Source organism: Eutrema salsugineum, unplaced genomic scaffold (genome assembly GCF_000478725.1).
Source record: "Eutrema salsugineum unplaced genomic scaffold, Eutsalg1_0 scaffold_6, whole genome shotgun sequence".
NCBI lineage: Eukaryota > Viridiplantae > Streptophyta > Magnoliopsida > Brassicales > Brassicaceae > Eutrema > Eutrema salsugineum.
The window spans coordinates 6,447,893-6,464,978 of NW_006256547.1; the positions used below are offsets into that span (position 1 = coordinate 6,447,893).

At 36.6% G+C, this 17,086-nt stretch overlaps 3 protein-coding genes, 1 long non-coding RNA gene and 1 pseudogene across 4 annotated transcripts; 4 read left to right on the forward strand and 1 right to left on the reverse strand.

Annotated features, from left to right (window-relative positions):
* Positions 1-1,172: 1,172 nt before the first annotated feature.
* LOC18012248 (cytochrome P450 71B34) lies at positions 1,173-3,114 on the forward strand. Its single transcript, XM_006395508.2, has 3 exons — positions 1,173-1,586; positions 1,695-2,275; positions 2,354-3,114. The coding sequence occupies exons 1-3, from the start codon at positions 1,286-1,288 to the stop codon at positions 2,957-2,959; spliced, it is 1,488 nt and encodes a 495-aa protein (XP_006395570.1). The 5' UTR covers positions 1,173-1,285; the 3' UTR covers positions 2,960-3,114.
* Positions 1,729-3,548, reverse strand: LOC18012268. The gene is made up of 3 exons (XR_002897639.1): positions 3,195-3,548; positions 2,519-2,945; positions 1,729-2,149 (listed from the first exon to the last, which is right to left on the reverse strand). It is a non-coding gene; the product is annotated as an uncharacterized LOC18012268 (long non-coding RNA).
* A 4,752-nt stretch (positions 3,549-8,300) lies between these two features.
* Positions 8,301-10,325, forward strand: LOC18012269 (cytochrome P450 71B26). Its single transcript, XM_006395510.2, has 3 exons — positions 8,301-8,624; positions 8,702-9,282; positions 9,574-10,325. Exons 1-3 carry the CDS (start codon positions 8,318-8,320, stop codon positions 10,177-10,179), a joined length of 1,494 nt encoding a protein of 497 aa, XP_006395572.1. The 5' UTR covers positions 8,301-8,317; the 3' UTR covers positions 10,180-10,325.
* A 1,643-nt stretch (positions 10,326-11,968) lies between these two features.
* On the forward strand, positions 11,969-13,590 carry LOC18012264 (annotated as a pseudogene).
* A 1,169-nt stretch (positions 13,591-14,759) lies between these two features.
* LOC18012265 (cytochrome P450 71B4) lies at positions 14,760-16,517 on the forward strand. The gene is given in 3 exon segments (XM_024151368.1): positions 14,760-15,684; positions 15,774-15,871; positions 15,873-16,517. Coding segments are annotated over 3 exon segments (1,308 nt in total). The 5' UTR covers positions 14,760-14,982; the 3' UTR covers positions 16,381-16,517.
* Positions 16,518-17,086: the final 569 nt, after the last annotated feature.

Below are 17,086 nucleotides of genomic sequence, written 5' to 3' on the forward strand. Positions count from 1 at the left end.
AAAAACGAGCTTCTACTTGTTCCCTGTGAAGTATTTAGATCATTGATCACTTGAATTAAGTTTTCTTTTTCATGAGATCACAAAACAAATTGTTGCATCGATTGTACTATAAAAATAAATCTTGTGGTCTTTTGTTTGTTGTCGTGTTAATACAACAATGCTGTTTGAAAAAAGAAACTGAAGAAAAAAAATAGGACGTCAAAAAAGTTCTATGACTTACTTAAAGTCAAAAACTCCTTTACTAGATATTGTCTAAATGATCTTTACAGATTCGTTCAAGCAAATGAATTCGTTTAAAGTAGATATTTTGACAATTTTGACTTGAGACTGACTTTAGAGAAATGTTCTCTCAATATCTCAACACACTCTGTTAACTCAGTGCCTAACTAAACTCCCCAATCCTATATAGGGTATGATTTTTAAGAGCTATGATTGCTGTATACAACACTAGTGTTGTTTTCTAAGGCTTCAAAAAAATGGTCAATCATGTTTTCAAGTTGATTTCAAACCTACTACCAATAATATTTTTCTTAAAAATATCTGAATTTGATGTAGACTATCTCTCTCTCTCCCATTATTGCACTCTTTCAGTCTTTCTCATCAGGTCCTCTCTAGCTCCATGTGATTGGTTCCTTTTTCTTACTTTATTTTTTGATAGACTTGGATAATGAGGCCCAGCACCGGATTGGACGGAGCGAGGTTTAACTTACTTTGCAAGAACTAGGTCAATGCAACCATCTTATGTGATCAAAAATACAAATATATAGACCCTAGAAGCTGACTCAATGAAAAAGTAACCCACTAGATTAGCTATGGACCAAATCCAACTCTCGCCTCTCAAAATATGACATGACATAATCTCATCTAATTCAGAACATCAGGACTCCTGTCAAAACAGTTCGCTACTAGACCCAAAGTCGGCTCTAAGAGTTAGGCATCGGGCCAAGGCCCAGAGATTTGATTTGAGAATTTAATTGCATATTTTGACTACTATGATATGAATGTTGTAGGCGTAGAACAAATATCAACAGTGATTACAAAAATAGGAATTAATAAGGCCAGTCTTATTTTAACAAAGGCCAGTCTTATTTTATAAGTTAAAATACAGCAATGTAGACTTAATAAGGCCAGTCTTATTCTATAAGTTAAAATACAGCAATGTAGACTTAACAAGGCCAGTCTTATTCTATAAGTTAAAATTCAGCAATGTAGACTTTTTTTTTTTTTGACTATATGTAGACTTAATAAGGCGTGAGCTTTCAACTCATCCGCCATCAGACAAGAAATGGTTAACATTTGGCTTCTCTTCTTCCTCATCTGTATTCCTCTCGCCGCCTTCATATACAAGAACCGGCGGCAACATCAACGGAGACCACCGTCTCCTCCTGGTTTACCGATCATAGGAAACTTACACCAGATCGGAGAGTTACCGCATCAGTCTCTATGGAGGCTCTCAAAGAAGTATGGTCCTGTGATGCTTTTGAAGCTTGGAAAAGTCCCAACAGTCATAGTATCTTCCTCTGAAACAGCAAGACAAGCTCTGAAAATCCATGACCTCCATTGTTGTAGTCGCCCGAGCTCGGCAGGTACTAAAGTTTTGATCTTTATATCTTGAATCTTGATTTCAAGAAACCCCATGAATCTTTGAATCTTGATTTCTACAAACCCCCATGAATCTTGATCATTCCTTTTAGGGCCAAGAGACCTCTCTTACAACTATCTGGACATTGCCTTCTCTCCTTATGATGATTACTGGAAAGAAGTAAGAAAGCTAGCTGTTCAAGAACTCTTCAGTACTAAACAAGTTCACTCGATTCAACCCATCAAGGAGGAGGAGGTCAAGAAACTGATAGCTTCAATCGCCGAATCAGCATCTCTGAAAACTCCGGTCAACTTGAACAAGACGTTTCTAGCGTTGACTGTAAGCGTGATATGCAGGGCAGGATTTGGTGTGAGCTTTGAGGGAACTGTGCTCAACAGTGACAATTTCAATAAGTTAGTCCGTGAGGCACTCGAGATGTTGGGAAGCTTTCCTGCCTCAGATTTTATTCCCTATGTAGGATGGATCATCGACTGGTTCACAGGTTTGCAAGGGCGGAGAGAGAAAAGCGTGCAAGACCTTGATGCATTCTATGAACAAATGATTGATCTGCATAAACAGGAAAAGAGACAAGGGAGTGAAGATTTCGTGGACCTTCTATTGAAATTGGAGAAAGAAGAAGCTGTTATTGGAAACGACAAGCTCACAAGAAACCATATCAAAGCAATCTTGATGGTAAGTATTCTCATTCTTAAATGGTAACTAACAACATATGAGAGTCTCCTCAAATGTTTTTATATGATATTGTCACAGAATGTTCTTCTGGCGGGAATCGATACATCTGCAATTACAATGACATGGGCAATGGCAGAACTTGCGAGAAACCCTCGAGTGATGAAGAAAGTTCAATCTGAAATCAGAAACCATATGGGGAACAGATCAACGATCACCTTAGATGACACAGATCAGTTCCATTACCTGAAAATGGTGATAAAAGAAACATGGAGGCTACATCCTACAACACCCATTCTACTTCCAAGAGAAGTAATGTCTGAATTCGAGATCAACGGCTACACGATTCCAGTCAAGACACGGGTTCATGTGAATGTCTGGGCAATCGGGCGTGATCCAGAGACCTGGAAAGACCCAGAAGTGTTTCTCCCGGAGAGGTTTATTGATAGTGACATTGATGCAAAAGGACAACACTTTGAGCTGTTACCGTTTGGGGGTGGCCGGAGAATATGTCCTGGAATATACATGGGTACAACAATGGTGGAGTTTGGTCTGGCGAATATGTTGTATCATTTTGACTGGGATTTGCCAGAAGGCATGGTGGTCGGAGATATCGACATAGAAGAAGCTCCAGGGCTCACTGTCAACAAGAAAAACGAGCTCCTACTTGTTCCTGTGAAATATTGAAATGGTTCAATACCCAAATAAAAATGTTCCTCTTTTTATCAAAGTAGCCAACTAAGTGTTCGAGGAAATGTCCGAGAGAAACTTTCCATTAGTGTAATTTGCTTTTTGGTTTGTGTAATTTCTATTTTCTAATGGCAGAACTCAAGAAAAACCCACTAGTGATGAAAAAAGTTCAATCCGAAATCAGAAGCCAAATAAAAGAATTAGCTTCTATGGCACAGATCAGATCCATTACCTGGAATTTACATGGAAACATCAATGTCAATGGTGGGATTTGGTCTGGCCAATCTACTGTATCAATTTGACTGGAAGTTTACCAGACGGCATGAGACAGTCAAAGCTAATCGACATGGAAGAAGCTCCTAGGCTCACTGTGAGCAAGAAGAATGAGTATCTACTTGTTCCTGTGAAGTATTTGAGATAAAGTGTTCCTTTGTTTCTTTTTCTTTGTCAATCAAAAGTTCGACGAAATGTCCAATAGAAACTTTCCATTTCTGCAACTTGAATTTGGGTATCCTTGGTTCTGTTGAGTTGGAGAAATAGAAGAAGAAAAAAAATGTGTAGAAGAAGAAAAAAAATCTTAAATTAGTGTACCGAAAATCCGTTGGAAGCATGACCTCAAAATCAAACAATTTTTTAATAAAAATACAGTATAAGTGGTAGTTGGAATGTCCAACGTCTATGGAAAGATTCCTTGGTTCAAACTTAAAGGAGCGAGACCAAAAAGTTGGCTGATAAACCATATCTTTAAAAATTAATTTCTTTATGAATTAATTTTATTAACAAAAACCAGGTAAATTATACCCTTCTCCCTATGTGTCTCTTTTATTACAAAAATATCAAGGTAAAACCTACCCGATGTATGTCCGACCCGAATACCCATAAAAAATGGAATTTCTGTCAAAAAAAAAAACTTTATTAATTTGAAATCAGAAATAAAAAATTGAAATTATTAAACTGAAAATTAGGTAAACAAAACCGAACCGAATGGATTTAATTTCCAAAACCAAACACATTCGATAAACTTACCAAAAATCAAATACGATCTCCTCTTTCTCTCTTCATCTTCCCCGAATGGCTATCTCCACTTCCTTCTTTCTTTCGAAAATTCTGCAATTTCCCCTTTAACTTGAAACGACACTTGATTTTGTAACTGTTTTTTCTTCAACTTCCCTTTCTTCAATTCCCGTACTATATATTACATAATTTAGCCTTCTAACTTCATCAAGACAAACCCTAAATCCAGCCTAACTAGATAACTAAAATTCGACTTAAGGGCGTGGTATATGATTCGAACGAATCTGTACCCAAGCGCAGCGAAGAAGCAGATATGAAAGATAAAGAACCCGGAATAACACCAAACCCTCTGGCGAATGATGAAGAAACAACCCACGAAGAAATTCGGGGTGAAGAAGAACCATTGAAGGAAGCAGAACCAGCCGGTACGGACAACTGGGACAACTAGGACAACTATTTGCACAAAATTACGTTTGGCATTTGGACAACTGGGACAACTGGGATAACTGGGACAACTAAATCTCATATGATTGTGTTTCTTGTTTTTATCTCAGGATGCCGATGATGGTAGTCAACTGATGGTGCCTGAGCTTTACTTCGGTCCAACCGAGTACAGCCAGGGTTTTTCACATGTTCAAGGAGCCCAACCACATGAAGCCAAGAAGTAAAATGTCTTGTTTATGTTTAAGATTATGTGTTTTTCTTTGTGGTACAATCTTATGTTTTCTGTTTAGGGTTTAGGACAACTGGTACAATTTCCTTGATTTATTTAGGACAACTCGTACAACTTCCTTGTTTTATTTAGGACAACTCGTATAACTTAATGCGATATATTAGGACAACTGGTACAACTGCGTTGTTTTATTTAGGAGAAATAGTTCAAAATAAATCAAAGGAGAGTAGCAACATAACAAGGGGAAAAAAGGTCAATAAGAAACTGAAAAGCTCATCTTCTTCATCCTTAACGCTTTTTTATAGCTTCTTCAATGGATGCCACCTTTGACTCTAACTGATTTAACTTGGAGAAAACGGTGTCAAACAAAGCCCGCATGGCTTCTTGAGTATCATTCAACATTTCAATTTCTTCGAGTATTGCGAGATCCCACCATTTCTTGAAGCCACAACTGGGAACCTGAAATCCCGAAACTCAGAAATTCAGATGAGACTCAAATTATAAATCAAAATTGAAAACCCAATTGACTTACTTCTGGGAAATTTTTTGGGCCACAACAGCCGTAGAAGCAACCGTAATATTTCCAGCCCCTGTCAAGCCCGGAGTTGTCAGTTAAACACCCAATTGGAGCTAAGCCGCAATAACAAACCTTTGGAATTCCCTTTTGTACAGGGCATGGCAGAATGGTCTTGACTCCATTGACTTCGGGTCCCCATCTAGTGGTCATCCTGTAATCCTTCTTAGGCAAGACAGAAGAAGAGCCATCATTCTTCTTTTCAGCCAATTTCGCGAGGGCTATCTGATATTTATCCATTATGCGATGGAAACCCTAAAAAACCTATTTGGGGGCAACAATTAGGAAAGAGAATAAGAGGAGAAGAACCCCTTGACCATTTTCTATGAAAGAGAAAACGGTAAACGACAACCAAAAAAGACAAATACAGAGGAAAATAACTTATAATATTATCCTCAGCCGCCATTCTCACACGTGCATTTTCTGTTGACATCATAGTTGTACCTAGTTGTCCGGTTGTCCCAAAATTGTCATAATTGTCCTTTGGACAATTTTTAAGTTTTTTCAGTTGTCCTTTAAGAAGAACATTCTTTTTTTAGTTGTCCCCTTAACCCTTGAACATTTTATACTTGCCCCAAGGGTTTCGCGCCCATACTTTTGTATTTCCCATATTTTTACGTTTAACCTCTTATAAGATGGAAACCATTGTCAAAGAATGCCTTATACCATAAGGGTTATTTCATTAGAAACACAAATGGTATATCTTATTTTCAGAAAATAATGGGTTTATTTTAGTGTTTAGTGGTAGTCGTTGAGTATACAGTATTTAAGGGTTTAGGGCTGTATTTGTTTAATGTTTAGTAATTTAAAGAAATTAGTTTTTCCTGGTTATCATAATTGTCCTAGTTGTCCTAGTTGTCCAAATTGTCATAATTGTCGTAGTTGTTCTTGTTGTCCTAGTTTCTCACAGTTGTCCCAATTATACCAATTGTCCACTTTATACTAGTGTGCCTTCTTTTGTCCTAGTTGCAAATAGTTGTCCTAGTTGTTCGTAGTTTGTCTGGGTTTGGACGTAAATTTTTAGGTTGCACCTAATTTTTAGGTTACAAATTACTCCAAAATACATAATATTGCAAGAAATCCAAGATAATGAAAATATTCCATTACTCTTGAATCTTATCTCTTTCCAAATCTTCCATTATCTCCACATGCAATACAGATCTAAGTCCCTCTTTATCCACAATTGTTAGATAGACATACACATCACAATCATCAACAATACATGACTCATTGAGTGGCTTAGCTACCAACGGAATGTAGCTTAACTTGAGCTTCTTCTTACTATCGTTTACCCCAATCTTCTTGCATATACCATCTACAACCATCGGATATGTTACCTCATCCAAAGAGGTTTTAAATGATATAGCATAGATGGAGCTTCTTGATATCCATTTAAACTCCTCTCTTTCCTTATAATAACATCCTCCATACTCAAAATGTATGTTTGTGTGGCCGCTCATCCTCTTCTGTTCACAAAACCAAAAAAACTAAGTCATTAACGAATAACAATATTTCCTATTTTCTCACAACTGTACCAATTGTACCAGTTGTCCCACTTATCTCAATCAGTTATCCCAATTGTACCAGTTGTCCCAATACATTCCGGGTCCCAATTGTCCCAATTGTCCCAGTTGTCTCATTCCTTTCAGTTAACCCAATTCAACTCAGTTATCCCATTTGTACCAGTTGTCCCAATACATTCCGGGTCCCAATTGTCTCAATTGTCCCAGTTGTCCCAGTTGTCCCATTCCTTTCAGTTAACCCAATTCAACTCAGTTATCCTAATTGTACCAGTTGTCCAATTCTATTCAGCTAACCCTGTTGTACCAGTTGTCTCATTTCATTTAGTTACCCGAATTGTACAGGTTTTCCCATTACATTCAGTTACCCCAATTGTACCAGTTGTCCCTTTCCATTCAGTTAATCCAATTGTACCAGTTGTCCCTTTCCATTCAGTTAACCTAATTGTACCAGTTGTCCCATATCTCACTGATTCACTATACAAACCTACGATTCAACTCGATTCAACGGCAACAAGTTCAATTTTAACACTCAGAAGACTAAATCGACATATATACGCTACTCTACTATCCAATGTGCAACCTAAAACGAACGGAATTGACAAATCGATTACTAAACCCTAATCCCCAAACTGTAGAAGAAGTTACCTTATTACCAAATGACGGCTCTACAACGAGATTTGGCGAACACCATGGGTTCAGAGAAGGCCGGCGCACCGCGCCGAGTGATAATAAACAAAGACGGATCGGAGATTCGATCGGACGATTTCTGGGAAAAGATTTTCGATTTCGGATTTCGGTTTAAGATGTTAACCCAGAAATTCAGAGAAACCAGATTTGGTTTTGGTATTAGAATTTTAGAATTTTCATTTCTCAATTTTTTTTTGATTTTCGATATAAAAAAACAAACAAAAAATCAGCAATGCCATATCCCTTTTTCATTAAGGGTATTTTCGGAATATCATATACTTTATGGCACTCAGACTTATTTATGGCAGGGTAAATCAATTTTTTTTCATTTATGGCTTCTCAGCCATTAAACCAACTCAAAGTCATTATTGTGGTATACGTTTTTTTGTAGGGTTTTCTGAAAAAAAAAAATTCAATTGATATTTTTTTCCAACTGTATCCTCCACTAACGAAAAATGGTTGTCAAACTCACAAAGTCGAACTTAATCCTTTTTTTTTTGACGGTCATATTGATAAAGTTTCAAAAAAAAGAAAGTTAAGAGTAGATTTAGATTCCTTAGGGGCAGGGCTTCAACCTGATATATACAGTAGTTTATCATAATTTAACAAAAAAAAAAAAAAAAAAAAAACGGATTAGATTGCAGATTAAATTCAATATGATCTAATTTCTAAAATATTGAAGGTAAACTTGCAAAAAAAAAATGTGTCTCTAAAAATGATGGGGTCATTTGGAAGGATTTGTTTATGGACAAGAGTTTCCTCAACCTTAAATTATTATTATTTTGTCAGTTTTCATCAATGAAATTATTGAAGTGAGCTCAAAGTTGTATATTGAGACATGAGCTTTATTCACTAGTTAGATAAAAAAAAAAAAAGGTATACGAATGGCTCACATTTGGCTTCTTTCACTTGTCTTCCTAATCATTTTTCTTCTTCACGCCGCTTTCAAACGCACAAAGAGGTGGCAACACCGGAAACCACCTTCTCCTCCTGGCTATCCAATCATCGGAAATTTACATCAGCTCGGAGAATTACCACATCAATCTCTATGGAATATGTCAAAGAAGTATGGTCCTGTAATACTTGTGAAACTTGGAAAAGTCCCAACAGTCATACTTTCTTCGTCTGAAACAGCAAGACAAGCTCTTAGAGACCATGACCTCCATTGTTGTAGCCGTCCTTCATTGGCAGGTAACGTAAAGCTCACAACACATATACCACAATTTTGAGTGTTTGCTTCATGTATCTTGTATATCACTCCTGATCAGGGGCTAGAGAGCTCTCTTACAACCATGTGGACATAGCTTTCTCTCCTTATAATGATTACTGGAAAGAAGTAAGGAAGCTGGCTGTTCAAGAACTATTCAGTACTAAACAAGTTCACTCGATTCAACCCATCAAGGACGAGGAAGTCAAGAAACTGATCGATTCAATAGCCGAATCAGCTTCTCTGAAAACCCCTATCAATTTGAACAATACGTTTCTTGCTTTAACCGTAAGAGTGGTATGCAGAACAGCGTTTGGTGTGAGCTTTGAGGGAACTGTGCTCAACAGTGACAGTTTCTATAAGTTAGTCCGTGAGGCACTCGAGATGTTGGGAAGCTTTCCTGCCTCAGATTTTATTCCCTATGTAGGATGGATCATCGACTGGTTCACAGGTTTGCAAGGGCGGAGAGAGAAAAGCGTGAAGGATCTTGATGCGTTCTATGAACAAATGTTCGATCTTCATAAAGAGGAAAAAGAAGAAGGGGATGAAGATTTCGTGGATCTGTTATTGAGGTTAGAGAAAGAAGAGACTGTTGTTGGAAATGAAAACCTCACAAGAAATCATATCAAAGCAATCTTGATGGTAATTTTTGTTCTTTTACTAAAAAAGTTTAAACTATAAAGTTCTTACCATAAATCTGTATATTATATTATGCTGTTTTGATAGAAATTTTAAAAATACATATTTTCTTAATATCTTATCAAAATTCCCTAATTTTTTAACCGGCTCTAAATTTTGTGAACTGAGAAATAAATTATTATCTAACAATGGTTGTTAGATTGCACATATGTTTTACTTGTATTCCTTGTCCACTAGCAATTAGTATATGATATTCTTACATTACATGTTTCTTTATTTTTTTCTGGTTCATAGGACGTTCTTTTAGGTGGTATCGACACTGCTGCAATTACAATGACATGGGCAATGGCAGAACTTGCTAGAAACCCTCGAGTGATGAAGAAAGTTCAATCTGAAATCAGAAACCAAATGGGTAATAAATCCTTGATTAGCTTGGATGACACACATCAGCTAAATTACCTGAAAATGGTGATCAAAGAAACATGGAGACTACATCCTCCAGTACCTCTTCTGTCCCCAAGAGAAGTAGTGTCTGAATTTGAGGTCAACGGCTACAAGATTCAACCCAAGACACGGCTTCACGTGAATGTTTGGGCTATCGGGCGTGATCCTGATACCTGGAAAGACCCAAAAGAGTTTCTTCCCGAGAGGTTTATGGATAGTAACGTTGATGCAAAAGGACAGAACTTTGAGTTGTTACCGTTTGGAGCTGGCCGGAGAATCTGTCCCGCAATTTACATGGCAACAACGATGGTGGAGTGTGGTCTTGCAAATATGTTGTATAAGTTTAATTGGAAGTTACCAGAAGGCATGGTGGGTGAAGATATCGACATGGAAGAATCTCCTGGACTTACTGTGAGCAAGAAAAGTGAGCTTCTTCTTGTTCCTGTGAAGTGCTAATATCATTGATCACTTAAAACTAAGTTCTTCATCTATTATACCTTAAATACAATGAAATCTCTTGCTCCACGAAACGTGTAAGAGAATTTTCAGTTTTAATAATTTGTTATGTTTTGCAATTGACTTATACAATATTGATTCCCGCGTCGTGATAGCATCAAGGCTGCAAACATAAAGGGATGAGTATTCTCAATGGAACACATGTAGCTTGTAGTAAAGAGCATAATTTCGGAGGTTCTTAAAAAAAAAATTAGCGAGTAGAGGATAATGTTCGCTAATTTCTCACGGGTCTAGCTGACTAGCTGTGACTTTGTACAGGTCTGGTCGTCATTTTTTTGTGGGGGATTTAATATATAATAGAGATGTGCCAATATCGACTTACTATTAATTAAATTTTTGAAACCACTACTAAAATATATGAGCATGTAAACAGTAAAGGTTAAGAACCAGAATATGTGTTTTTGCTATACAGGAAGAAGAAAACGATGTCACCATCTAGAAATCCAACAAAGTTTCGTTCGTTGGATTATGTATTTTTCTTATTTAAGTTTTATTTAATTTTATTTATTTTTAAAATTTTAATTAGAAGGAGGTAAGTGAATTGGTCCAATGCAAGACGATGTGATGTCTCATGTCTGTCGCCGTGTGTTATCAGTACAGCATATTTCTTACGATCAGTATGAACCATGAGCCAGAGATATGTGTAGATCCCATTGAGAAAAAAACATAATAGGCAAAAAAAAAAAGAACATAAAGACCATGTTCAACACGGTATATTAAGTGAGGTTATTAGTTTATTTTGGATTAAAATAAATCAAAATTAGCTAATAACCTAAGAACACATCCTTAATTAATAGCTGCGAAAGGCATGTTTATTTCAGAGACAGAAAATTTGAGGAGGCCTAAAATTTTCAGGGCCAATATTTTTTCACAATTTTTTCATAAGATTAAATATATATATATATATATATATATATCATATATGTGGCCATCTAATTTGTAACAATAAAAAGTAATCTTTTTGAGATATAAGCTGTCGAAACTAAATTTCTTTTTTGCGAGTCACTTCACACGCGAATGGAGATAGGGGATGACGTAAACTTACTTGACGATAGTGTGGAGATAGCCTTACATTCAGTTTTTATTTTTAACTTACTTATTCCGTCTCAATTGTTTTGCTATAGATCTCTCTAATCAATAAATTAAATTAAAATCACAAATTTATTTAGGAAAATGTATATATTTCAATTATATAACATCATTTGAATTCAAAAACTCGAACATACATTTTTTGACGAAAAAATGGTTATAAATCACACGTTTGAGTTTATATTTATTTTAAAATAGTAAAAATAATTTTGTATAATTGTAACAGGAAAACCGAATAAGCTAAAACCGGACCAAGCCGGAGATGATAAACGCACGGCTGCGTAAAGAGAAAACAAAGTCGGTAGAGACTAGACTCTAGAGACTAGAGAGTCGTATTTAGTAAAACTTACAAGGGTCACTCTTGAGTCTTTTTTGCTATACACTCTTGAGTCTTCAATATCTCAAGGCTAACTACACATGCAATAAACGACATGCAACTTTAAAGTATATATCATTATTATACATATAAAAACCGACTTACGTTGTGGAAATAATAATAATAATTGGTCTTATATTCCTAATTTTGCGTACATTCAGTCCGACCTGTGTATCCCGCATTTCAAAACGTGTAAACGGTGTTGTCTTGGCTTAATACTTGTTACTCTTATCTAGTTATCTCCAACCAAAAAAAAAAAAAAAAAACAGAGCGCAAAACAGAGGAAAGTAGGAAACGTAAACAATGGTGATTCTTCTGTCTTTCTTCTTGGTTCTACTCTTTCCCGTTCTCTTCTCATTAATTTACACCAAGATGATCAAAGACTCGAAACAGAATCTTCCTCCGAGTCCTCCAAAGCTTCCCTTCATCGGAAACCTACACCAGCTCCGAGGACTACTTCACATATGTCTTCACGATCTCTCCAAGAAACACGGACCCGTGATGCTTCTGCGTTTTGGGTTTGTCCCAGTTGTCGTAATCTCATCGAGTGAAGCAGCTGAAGAAGTCCTTAAAACCCATGACCTAGAGTGTTGTACACGACCCAAGGCTCTAGGAATGCAGACTTTTTCGCGAAATGGTAAAAACATTGGTTTTGCGTCATACGGTGAGGACTGGAGAGAGCTGCGCAAGCTTGCTATTCTTGAGTTCTTCAACACGAAAAAGGTACGATCTTTTAGGTATATCAGAGAGGAAGAAAATGACTTGATGATCAAGGAACTAACTGAATCAGCTTTGAAGCAATCTCCAGTGGATTTGGGCAAAATCCTTTTCTCTCTAAGTGCGAGTATCGTATTCAGATAGGCCTTTGGACATAATTACTTCGAAAGCAAGCAAATCAATAAGGAAAAGATCGAAGACTTGATGTTTGAAGCTCTTGCAAATATGGCTTTTAAATTATCTGATTTTTTCCCTGTTGCTGGTATTGGATGGTTTATAGACTTTGTGTTAGGACAACATAAGAGACTTCATAACGTTGTCGCGGAAGTTGATACTTTTTTGAAGAAAGTGGCTGATGACCACTTGAAGAATAATCATGGAGTAAAAACTCAAGATCGTCCTGATATTGTCGATGTGATGTTTGATACGATAAATAAACAACAACAAGATGATTCATTCCAGCTCACAATTGATCATCTCCATGGAGTCATCTCGGTAAGTAAAGAAACTTTACTTCAAGTTTCTTGAATCTAAAACCTGACCTAAACAACTTTCTTGACCAGGATATATTTCTGGCTGGAGTAGACACAAGTTCCATCATCATGATTTGGGCGATGGCAGAGCTCATGAGAAACCCGAGAGTGATGAAGAAAGCTCAAGACGAGATTCGAACAAGTATAAGAATCAAACCAAAAGAGAATATCTCGGAAGAAGATCTCGACAAGCTTCAATACCTGAAGCTTGTGGTGAAAGAAACCTTAAGACTACACCCACCTGCTCCAATGTTACTCCCAAGAGAAACAATGAGTCATATCAAGATTCAAGGCTACGACATTCCCCCAAAAACCATGCTAGTGATTAACGCATGGTCGATAGGACGAGATCCTAAACACTGGGAAAATCCAGAAGAATTTATCCCGGAGAGGTTTATGAATTGTCCTGTGGACTACAAAGGACAGAGCTTTGAGATGTTACCTTTTGGTTCTGGTCGAAGGATGTGTCCAGGGATGGCTTTTGGGACTGCGACGGTTGAATTGGGACTCTTGAACTTGCTTTACTTCTTTGACTGGAAAATACCTGAAGGAAAAGATATGGACATGGAAGAAGCTGGTGTCGTTACTGTTATTAAGAAAGTTCCTCTTGAGCTTCTTCCTATTCTTCCGCAGTAATGGGGTCCCAGAATCTTGAGTTACAAGAAGTTGAACTATGTAATAATAAGATCAGACCTCAGACTAGAGTTTGTAAGACGTTAGACTAGATTTGACTTTTGTTCGGATTATAATTGAGAGAGTTTGCTTTTGCTTTATGATTGCTCATCTTTCCTTGTTATGAATAGTTAACATTATTGGTCGAAATTCATTCTTTCCTAAATCTTTTGCACCAAGTAATCTTTATTTGTGTGTGACTGATACAACGCTTTTTGGAGACTTCATGAAGAAAAAATTGAATATGTTTTTCTACTAAAATAAAAGACCAACACAGGTCCTAATCTAAAATATGGTAATATTCGTTCTTTCCAATTATAAGATTTACTAAGATGTAAATCATACATTGTATACTAAATAGTACTCCCTCTGTTCAGAATTATTTGATGTTTTAGAAGGTTTTTTTTGTTCAGAATTATTTGATGTTCTCACTTTTCAATGCAAAATTTAATGAATTTTTATAGTTTTTGACCTTTTATATTCTGCAGATTGTTTTTTATTGGCTGAATGATATTTAAATGAATTATAAATAATATTTTTAGTATAGAAAAAATAAAAATTAAATGAATCCTTAAACTGTGTGCAAAAACCTTAAACATCAAATAATTCTGAACAGAGGGAGTAGTATTGTTCCTTTATTTGATTCTTCTTTCTATTTTTTCTTTAATATATTCCATAATTAGTACTTATATTCTTCACGAGTGTTCTGGTTTTCTTTTTTCTTTTAATTTATATTTAAAAAAAAAAAACAGAAACGTCATATAGTTTTTAGAAAGCCGTTACAAAAAGAAATAATAACAAAAAAAAAGCCTTCAGCGGTTACACGAGTGTTGTGTCTTTCCATTTTCTTACATTTTTCCTAAATAAATTTCATTTTGCCACGTATGAAATCGTATAATTGCAACTACATTTTTCTTTTATCGTGTGTTGATATTTTGACGTATTTTACAAGAATTTTTGGCCTCATTCTCTCAGTCTTCACCTCGAGCTTATCCTCACTGACGATAATAAACGGCCACTGTGTCCAAACCGACGAGTGTGGCCGTATGTAAAAAAAACGTTAATGTTATGCCTTGATACTTTGTTTCTCTCTGGAAAAAACAGAGCACTTTTGTCAAAAAAGAAAAAAAAAACAGAGCACCAAACAGAGAAATCAAAACAACGGCGATTCTTCTGCCTTTCCTCTTCCTTCTATTACTTCCCGTTCTCTTATCGTTAATCTACACTAAGAAGATCATTTCGAAAACTAACCTTCCTCCGAGCGCACCAAGGCTTCCGTTCATCGGGAACCTACACCAGCTTCAAGGATTGCTTCATAAATGTCTTCACGATCTCTCCAAGAAACACGGACCCGTGATGCTTCTCCGTCTAGGGTTTGTCCCAATGGTCGTGATCTCATCAAGTGAAGGAGCTGAAGAAGCCCTTAAAACACATGACCTTGAGTGTTGTACAAGACCTGTCACTATCGCCTCAAGGGTTTTCTCGCGTAACGGTAAAGACATTGGCTTTGGGGAATACGGTGAGACATGGAGAGAGCTACGTAAGCTTGCGGTTCGAGAGTTTTTCAGCGTGAAAAAGGTTAGATCCTTCAGGTACGTTAGAGAGGAAGAAAATGACTTGATGGTCAAGAAACTGAGAGAATCAGCTTTGAAGCAATCTCCCGTGGATTTGAGCAAAACCCTTTTTTGCCTATCTGCGAGTATCGTATTCAGAACCGCCTTTGGACAGAGCTTCTTCGAGAACAAGCATATCGATGAGGAAAGGATCGAAGAACTGATGTTTGAAGCTCATAGAAATATGTCTCTCAAATTCACTGATATCTTCCCCACTGCTGGTCTTGGATGGTTTATGGACTTTGTGTCAGGACAACATAAGAGGCTTCACATTTGTTTCGATGAGGTTGATACTTTTCTTAATCATATAATCGATGAACATCAATCTAAGATCTACACGCAAGATCGTCATGATTTCGTCGACTTGCTCTTAGAAATGATACATAAACAAGAACAAAATAAATCTTTCAAGCTCACCATTGATCATCTCAAAGGAATCAGCCAAGTAAGCGAAAAAATCTCTTTACTTCATGATTCTCGAATCAAACCTGTATATCTTTAAATAACAATCTAATGTCTTTTTTGTTGACCTAGAATATATATTTTGCCGGAGTAGACACAAGCGCGGTCACCATGATTAGGGCGATGGCAGAGCTCGTTAGAAACCCTAGAGTGATGAAAAAAGTCCAAGAAGATCCAAACTTGCATTGGAATCAAACAAAAGGAGAGAATCGTGGAAGAAGATCTTGATAAGCTTCAATACTTGAAGCTTGTGGTGAAAGAAACATTGAGACTACACCCAGCAGCTCCTCTATTACTCCCAAGAGAAACAATGAGTCAAATCAAGATTCAAGGCTACGACATTCCGCCAAAAACCATTCTAGTGGTTAACGCTTGGTCCATAGGACGGGATCCAAAACACTGGAAAGATCCAGAAGAGTTTATCCCGGAGAGGTTTATCGACTGTCCGGTGGATTACAAAGGACATAGCTTTGAGATGTTACCATTTGGTTCTGGACGGAGGTTGTGCCCGGGAATGCCTTCAGCGATTGCCACCATTGAATTAGGACTCTTGAATTTGCTTTACTACTTCGATTGGGGGTTGCCTGAGGAGAAGCAAGATGTGGACATGGAAGAAGCCGGTGTCGTTACTGTTGTTAAGAAAATTCCTCTTGAGCTTCTTCCTATACTTCGCCAGTGATGGGGTCACAGGGTCTAGGAAGACGAGGAGAAGTTCAATTGTGTAATAGATCAGACCTAAGACTAGAGTTATGATGTTATTAAAAAAAAAGGGAAGATGACTATAGTCATGTTGTTGTTTTCAAGAATAAAAAAAAATTGATGGGAAAATTAATGTTGTTATTTTGCTAAAAATTGATTTGATGCAACGGTTTGTATCTACCTTCAACATCCAAATGTGTATCATCGATATTAAGTGTATTCAGATCATTATTTGTTTTTTTTAAACCGTTGGATGTTGATTGTTGCATTTCGTTTCCCACTTGGGCGGGAACAAATTTTTTCGAACGGAAATATGTATGGAATTTCGCAGTGTTTTGGAAAAAAAGAAATCAAATAGTTTTGAACTTGATTTAGGAGCAGTGTTTTAGGATTTAGGAATTGAACTTTGATTGGTCTAGGTTCAGATATTTTACATGAGTTTTTAAGATGAGTGTTTCTTAACCTCTCAAAGCTTATCATCACAAACAGTAAACGACATGTTAACTTTATATGAATAGATAGACTCTAACGTTTGTTGCCAAGGTCAAGACCCCTTTACGCTATGTGTTTGTTTTATTTTCTTAATACTACTTATTTGATTTTTTTTTGTTTCTTTGTACCTTCTTAATTATTATTGTGCTGTAGTTTGTACTTTATATTGTTACAAGTGTTCCATCATTTTATTT

Coding starts and splice junctions, on each gene's coding strand:
- LOC18012248 (XM_006395508.2), top strand. CDS start 1,286: ATGGTTAACATTTGGCTTCTCTTCTTCCTCATCTGTATTCCTCTCGCC. Junction 1,587..1,694: donor TAGTCGCCCGAGCTCGGCAG/GTACTAAAGTTT, acceptor CATTCCTTTTAG/GGCCAAGAGACCTCTCTTAC. Junction 2,276..2,353: donor ATATCAAAGCAATCTTGATG/GTAAGTATTCTC, acceptor ATATTGTCACAG/AATGTTCTTCTGGCGGGAAT.
- LOC18012269 (XM_006395510.2), top strand. CDS start 8,318: ATGGCTCACATTTGGCTTCTTTCACTTGTCTTCCTAATCATTTTTCTT. Junction 8,625..8,701: donor TAGCCGTCCTTCATTGGCAG/GTAACGTAAAGC, acceptor ACTCCTGATCAG/GGGCTAGAGAGCTCTCTTAC. Junction 9,283..9,573: donor ATATCAAAGCAATCTTGATG/GTAATTTTTGTT, acceptor TCTGGTTCATAG/GACGTTCTTTTAGGTGGTAT.